The sequence below is a fragment of the Polypterus senegalus genome, chromosome 8 (genome assembly GCF_016835505.1).
Source record: "Polypterus senegalus isolate Bchr_013 chromosome 8, ASM1683550v1, whole genome shotgun sequence".
NCBI lineage: Eukaryota > Metazoa > Chordata > Cladistia > Polypteriformes > Polypteridae > Polypterus > Polypterus senegalus.
In genome coordinates this window covers 165,414,357-165,422,471 of record NC_053161.1, presented here as the reverse complement: position 1 = coordinate 165,422,471, position 8,115 = coordinate 165,414,357, and the positions used below count along the sequence as shown (strand labels likewise).

The window sequence follows — 8,115 nt, the reverse complement described above, 5'->3', positions numbered from 1 at the left end:
GCCAATACCATCCCTACAGTGAAGCATGGCCGTGACGGCATCATGCTGTGCGGATGTTTTTCAGTGGCAGGAACTGGGAGACTAGTCAGGATAAAGGGAAAGATGACTGCAGCAATGTACAGAGACATCCTGGATGAAAACCTGCTCCAGAGCGCTCTTGACCTCAGACTGGGGCGACGGTTCATCTTTCAGCAGGACAACGACTCTAAGCACACAGCCAAGATATCAAAGGAGTGGCTTCAGGACAACTCTGTGAATGTCCTTGAGTGGCCCAGCCAGAGCCCAGACTTGAATTTGATTGAACATCTCTGGAGAGATCTTAAAATGGCTGTGCACCGATGCTTCTTATCCAACCTGATGGAGCTTGAGAGGTGCTGCAAAGAGGAATGGGCGAAACTGGCCAAGGATAGGTGTGCCAAGCTTGTGGCATCATATTCAAAAAGACTTGAGGCTGTAATTGCTGCCAAAGGTGCATCGACAAAGTATTGAGTAAAGGCTGTGAATACTTATGTACATGTGATTTCTCAGTTTTTTTATTTTTAATAAATTTGCAAAAACCTCAAGTAAACTTTTTCCACGTTTTCATTATGGGGTGTTGTGTGTAGAATTCTGAGGAAAAAAATGAATTGAATCCATTTTGGAATAAGGCTGTAACAAAACAAAATGTGGAAAAAGTGTTGCGCTGTGAATACTTTCTGGATGCACTGTATCTTTGCTTGCCAGTCATCTCAGTTTGATTGTTTCATTGGTTGTGACAGGGAGGTTGGCATCATGGGGAGCTCTTCTTTTTTTTTTGTGCCATAGAAATGAAAGTTTTCTGTGATGATTTAACAGTGTGTTTTTTGTGCACACTAAATAGAGGGTTGTATATAATTTGTGCTTAGACTAACGACTACCCAGCAGCCCACAAAAAATGTGTTCATGCCCCAATTTGGGTTGTGACCCATAGTTTAACAAGCACTGCAGTAAAGAGTTTAAACATGGCAGAGAGTCAGATTATGAGGTGATGTGTTTTGAGTTCTTTGCATTGATCTGATTTGAATAGTCAGAGAGTTGTTCCTGTAGTGAGCCGTTTTGGTGTCATCTGTAGGTGCTGCATCGATTGTAACACATTTATACATTCAGTCATATCCCGCTGCAGTGCTGTACTTTAAGACAGAAGATTTAGATGGTGTCTGGACCAGTGCTCTTTTAGTCATAGGCTGATCTAAGCATGGCTTCTCAGGCCAGTGCATTTCATTTTGTGTGTTTCAAGATCTCTCCAGTAGAAACAGTTTTGTAGATGTTGGAGGTTACGACAGTGACAAAATTATTTGCCACAGTTCAAAAAAGCAATGTGGCTTAACTTAGGTATGAATTTGACTGTGGCACTGAAGACCTCTCCTGTGACAAAATCATTCCCTCATTATACAGCAATATGGCTTCTTTCCAATGTCGATTCTTTTGTGGCTCTGAAGACTGGAATGTGACAAATGATCTTGTCAATGGAGTAAAGAGATATAAGGCTTCTCACCTGTGTGAACTCTTTTGTGGGTATGAAGACTACTCCTGTCACAGAATTGTGTACCACACTCTCTACAGCAATAGGACTTCTCTCCGGTGTGAGTTCTTTGGTGCCTAAGAAGTCTACTCCTTTCTAAAAACCGCTTGCCACACTCAGAACAGCAATATGGCTTCTTTCCTGAATGGATTATTCTGTGCCTTGTAAGGGTGCTGTGTTGTGAAAACTGCTTACCACATTCCAAGCAGCAAAATGGCTTCTCTCCAGTGTGAATTCTCTGGTGGCTAATCAGTCTACTCTTTTCTAAAAACTGTTTGCCACACTCAGAACAGCAATAGGGCTTCTCTCCTGTGTGGATTTTTTTGTGCTTTTTAAGGGTACTGTTTTGTGAAAACTGCTTGCCACATTCCAGACAGCAATATGGCTTTTCTCCGGTGTGAATTCTTTGGTGGCTCCGAATATGACTCATGCAACTGAATTGTTTACCACACTCTGTACAGCGATACGGCTTCTCCCCAGTGTGAATTCTTTGGTGGATCTGAAGAACACTTGTTCCTGAAAACTCTTTGCCACATTCCAAACAGCAATACAGCTTCTCTCCAGTGTGGATTCTTTTGTGAATCTGAAGGCAGCTTCTTTTTGAAAACTCTTTCCCACAATCCAAACAGCAATACGGCTTCTCGCCCGTGTTAATTCTTTTGTGGCGCAGAAGGAGACTACTGCTACGGAATTGTTTGCCACAGTCTGTACAGCAATACGGCTTCTCTCCAGTGTGGATCCTTTTGTGTGTCTGAAAAAGACTTTTCCTTGAAAACTCTTTGCCACATTCCAAACAGGAAAACGGCTTCTCTCCGGTGTGAATTCTGACGTGTCTCTGTAGATCATAACTGCGCCTGAATTGCTTGCCACATTCAGAACAACAGTGAGGTTTGTCTCCTGTATGAAATTGAAAAGGAAAAAAATGAAAGCTTATTTTCATTTTACTGATTAAATAAATGCTGGTTGAAACTCACCATATGAGCAGTGACTGGAACCTAGAGGTTGAAGTAAGTAAACTAAATAAGTCACATCTGAGGAAACCAACTGACAACACTAACATCCATATTTTGCCATTACGTTACAGAAGAGCCTCAGCATTTTGTCATCATAGTCTTGAAATATTATTAGAAATTATGTGGTGTTCTAATTTCTTGGAATTAATTGACACAAAAAGTGATAATTTTCAGTTAACATGTTATTGAAGAGAGTTTGTCAGGCAAGATAGGATGCTATGCAGAACAGTGGAGGGAGTGCTGGCACATGCATGTTGCTGCCGCTCCTCCCAGTTAACAACACTTTTTGCATTTTTTGCACTTCTTTCACTTTCTCTTAATGTATGTGTAGTTCATGGATGTAACTGAATACTTTTCTGTATTGAATTTGGATTTATTTTTATAGAGTTTGCCAAAACAGAGCTTGCAGCATCAGGGACAACTTACTGGAATAATTTTCTGGTTCACTTGGCAAAACTTTCTTTCTTTTGACTGCCCGCTTCTGCCTGATTTGTGAACTTTTTTCTTTGCATCGTGGAGGTTTAGGAACTGAGAATGTTCCATTTCCTTAATTAAAATGGATCAACTGGATTGCTGTCAATGTCTACTATCTATGCTTAAACTGGAGGAATGATCTGATTTTCACACCCACCGGATTTGCGGTGCTAAGGCAATCGCACATAATACCTACTGTTATATGTATATGGTTACATGATGGAACCTCCCAGTTTTGGTAATTATCTTCATGCACATCATATAATATCTCTCACTTGTTTAATGGATGAATCATCCAATGACATCAGTCTTTCTTTCGCCTGCTACTACAGTCTATGCTCTCACTCATCTGTGCCACCCTACTGCCTCACCTTCTCAGCTGTGCTGCACTGCTTAAGTGTGCTCTACTGCTGCCAGATATGTATTGGATTCCTACTATGCTGATGTACTCCAGCATATTAAGCAGTTTGTCCAGAGTAAATGGTCAGGCTGGAAGGTCCTAAAAGACACTGGTGTTGTGCAGCACCCAAAATATTTACATTGCATGACAGGTCGCTGCCATTCCTGGGCTGGCAGTGTTAAGTTCACAAGCAACAATTGTTTAGGCAAACACCGTCCTAGTAATAGTTTTGGAAATAAGAGTGTCAGTGTGTCAAATTTGCAATATGCTAAAATGGATCTGTGCACAACAAACCCTCATCAGATAGTATTTCATTGTTTGAAACAAGATTTCTTAATGGCAAAGCATTAGTGCTATCAGAATTCATTACAGGATCCAACCTTGATATGCTATGCTTAACAGAAACCTGGCAAAAACTAAACAAATTTACTTCTCACCATTCATATACGTTTGCTTTACAGCGGTTTGCAATTCAAGTCAAAGCGGAGGGGTCACAGTAATTGCTAAATTCGAGTTAAATATCAAAAACAAAAAATCTCAACCGATGGCCCATTGCCTTTTGAATGTCTTGCTCTTAAAACAATAACAAAACCTGGCCCAGTCTTAATGTTTTATTTCCTATTGTCTTCCAAAATACAATGGGTCTTTTTTATCTGATCTGTCTGAACTTCTAACCCACTTAAGATCCCTGTCTCAGACAGTTATTCTTCTTGGTAATGTTAACATCCATATTGACACTCTTACACATAAACCAAGAAATAAATTCCAGTTCTTGCTGGACTATACTGACCTGGTGCAATATGTTGATTTTCCTACCCACTCTGGTGGTCACATATTTGTCCTGATCTGTATATCTGGCTTATCTGTTTGTAACACAGCAGTGATTTGGGACTCTCTGATCATAACGCAGTACTTTTCACTCTTTCATGACCTTTCCCTCCTCTCACCTGTACACATCAAATTTCTTTCAGAAACTTTAATGAGTTTTGTCCTATCCTTGCTGGATCCATTTCTGATCTTTGTCTGTCTTTTCCTATTCCATCCAAACTAGATAGTCGTGTTGACTACTATAACTCAGCCATTCACTCAGTACTAGATAAAACAGTTCCTTTACAACATAAGAAGGTTTCCTTTAAATGCTCAGCTCCATGACACAACTCAGAATTACGGTGTATAAGAGTAGCTGGTCAAAGCCTTCAGAGAATGTCACATAAGACTGGCCTCACCGCACACATCCAGGTTTTCTCTGATCATCAAAGGGCTTACAGAGATGCACTAACTGCAGCACAGAACACGCATTATGACAGAATAATAGGAAGTATCATGATAACCTGAGGGTTTTATTCTCTGTAGTTAATAAACTACTTTATTCTGCATCTCACCCAATTACCTCCTCTACCGAAGTCTGTGAAAAATTCCTTCACTTTTTCAGTAATAAAATTAAAGATCTAAGTAATCCAACTAACATAAATCCATCATCCATTTGTATCTTTCTTTGCCTTCCCAATCCATTCAGCTCCTTTTCTAAAATGTCAGCAGTCAAATCTTCATTTGTTAATGACCTGCTTTGTGAGATGAGGCTGACTATCTGTGTACTGGACTCCATCCCTACCACACTTCTTAAGTCCTGCTTTCGTGCCATAATCCTGACTGTTATGACAATAACAAATACATCACATGACACGGGCTTTGTGCCAGCCATTTCTAAAATCGCTCCTGTAACCACAATGTTAAAATGTTGATGTTGACAGTCTGTGGCCTGTTTCTCACTTACCTTTTGTATTGGAAGCCTCTCAACTCAACAATTACTTAATTTCTAATAAACTGATGGGACCCTTTCAGTTTGGTTTCAGAGTTCAGCACTGCTGCGACTCTGCTCTGCTTCGAGTAACCAATGATTTGCTTATGGCAGCAGACTCGGGACAAACCAGCAGATTAATTCTGTTAGACCTCAGTGCAGCATTTGACACTCGGGTCAGACATGACATTCAGAATGTGTCCCAACATAGTTTCACAAGGCCACTTGACTCCAAAGCGTATGTCTGAATTGCTTTTTTAAAATTACTACAGAAAAACAGAGAAATTAACAAGGTGGTATATTAATGCACAGGCCTACATCAGCAGCAGTGGTCTAGAAAAAAAATGAAATGAGAAAAACCAGAATCCTCAGAGTTATTTGTGTCTGCTCTGATAGGGAGTGGCAGATGAAACCAGGACTGGTCAGCTTGGGGACACTCCGGTGACATTAATTCTTCCCATTATATTGTTAATGGACGTGCACTGTCATGATTAATTAACATCTTTCAAATCAAAATGTCTCTTACTGTAAACTTCATTAAATTTGTGTGTTCGACTATGTAAATGATGCCTTTTGAATTATTTCAGCCATAGTATTCTTGCTGGTAGCTTTAAGCACTCCAAGTCTCTACTCAGTGAAGAGCACTAAGGAAGAAATATTTTGAGCTAAAAAAGGGTAAATTAAAGCTACTGAACTCTGCCATTACCAACAACAACAACAACATTTATTTATATAGCACATTTTCATACAAACAGTAGCTCAAAGTGCTTTACATATTAAAGAATAGAAAAATGAAAGACATAATTATAAAAAATAAATCAACATTAACATCGAATAAGAGTAAGGTTCAATGGCCAGGGGACAGAAAAACAAAAACTCCAGACGGCTGGAGAAAAAATAAAATCTGTAGGGATTCCAGACCATGAGACCGCCCAGTCCCCTCTGGCCGCAAGCCGCTGTAGTTGTAATTACTCACAGACTGGTGGCTTTCACCATCTTTGGTTCATTTCAGTCACAGCAGCAGATTCTCCTTCCAACATTACATGACAGGCCCATTTCTTGAGCTTCATGGTGTTTGTGTCCTCCAGTGACTCCAAGGTCTGCCACCATGATAGTAATGAGCAAGTGTCTGGACTGAGTTCCTTACAGTGTTCTGGTATTATTATTGGGATCTTGAATTTGGTCTATTTAGACTCTAGACCTCTGTCACCTGCTGTAATGCCACAGAAGCTCTCCTGGAGTCATTCTGAACAGAGGCTTTCCATACCCATTTGGGTCTTCACCACACCGCAGTGCTGTGATGATTCAGGTTGATCAGCTAACAGCTTAGCATCTTTCTTTACCCAAACGTCCCAAACATGTGACCTCAGAGTAAAACACAACTACAGTCAATCACTGATCATTGTCTCAGGGTATTCAAGTACAAGATACATTTGTGACAAGCCCACTGATCAAACCTGGTGTTTGGTACGGACAATGCATGACCAGCAAGGAAATCCAATAACATATCAACACCCAGGCTGAAATTCTGGATATTCCTTCCATTCACACCCTTCCATATATCTCTGCCCCTCCAAAATGACTGTTGGCATCTCCCAGTAGGTCTACAGAGTCTGTTGATGGTACCCATTTATGTACTTAATCCAAAGTCTCTGGAAAGGCCTTATGCTCTGAATAGATGTTTGGCACACACACACACAAAGGGTGAACATTCTCCTCTTGAAATTTCTGTGAAACAACTTTCAAATGCATTAGAAGAAACTCAAATTATAGGCATCCAAACACCAAGCTAAGGCCTTCAGAGCACTCACACACCCACCTATAGACTCTCCAGTGAGACAACTTCAGACTAAAAGTGAGTTCACATTTAATTGAGAAGTTTGTTTCTGAGCCAATGCTGTGTCCCACTGAATGTCGCCAGTATTCTTAGCCCCATCTAAGAGCTGCAGCTCCAGCTTCACACCAGAGAAGGCAACAACAACAGACAATAACAATTCTTTTTTTATATATAGGCCACAAATCACAAAAGGGATGTCTCAATGGGTTTTACCAGGTCCTGCTTGTTGATAGCCCAGACTTGAAACTTGCAAAGGTTCATGTTTCGATAGCCACAATATGCAGGCAGAGTGGTGGCTCCGAGTTTAGCGATATGAGCCGGCAATTGAAAAGTTGCCAGTTCAAATCTAGTAAACTCATGAAGTGATTCCGTGCGTGATAACCTGCAATTGCTCTATCCAGGGTATAACGTTAATCTGCATCCTCACAATTTAGAGGGAAAACTTGGGGGTGGTTGGTGTAAGTGCCTGCTCCCAACTTCTCTCTATAGCATACAGAGACACATCCTATTCCTGCTAATACCCAACTCCCATTGTATTCAACTCTTATCCTCCACCTTGTGAGCCCACAGAATGTCTCCGCTTCACTTTCTAAGACTTTCACTGATTGGTGAACATGGACCACCTGACCACCATGCGCTCACCAGTGATTGTTCCCAGTCAGGAGTAGAGCTGCACGATAAAGTTGATTTCACACTGAAAATCACCATTTGGCAGAACTTTCAAGAGCTGTGATTTTAATTAGCTTGTGACATTTTGTGTTTTTTTTTTCTTTTCTTTTCTGTTTTTCAAAATCCACCTATTGGAGAGCAAATGCATTGTGTTTGGCATCATAGCTCAATATATAGCGGAGCAGAAGAGCAGGAGATTTTAGAAGTAATCAGTGACCGTTTTTAAACACAGCATGTTAAAGCACCAACACGGGTTGAAGCCTGTCTGCATTTAGCATTTGGTAATAATCAGGATAGAATTGAGGGTGTAGAGGTGATTGAACCACTAGGGTCAAGTGACCATAATGTAATACACTGCTCAGTGCTTTAGAAGAGTGAGGAAGC

General features: G+C 40.6%; 1 protein-coding gene across 1 annotated transcript in view; it reads right to left on the bottom strand.

Annotated features, from left to right (window-relative positions):
• Positions 1–644: 644 nt before the first annotated feature.
• Positions 645–8,115, bottom strand: part of LOC120534680 (zinc finger protein 836-like) — a 156,723-nt gene continuing 149,252 nt past the window's right edge. The window contains exon 8 of the mRNA XM_039762271.1: positions 645–2,437. Coding sequence (XP_039618205.1) covers positions 1,482–2,437 — 956 coding nt within the window. The 3' untranslated portion in view covers positions 645–1,481. The remainder of the gene's footprint in view (positions 2,438–8,115) is intronic.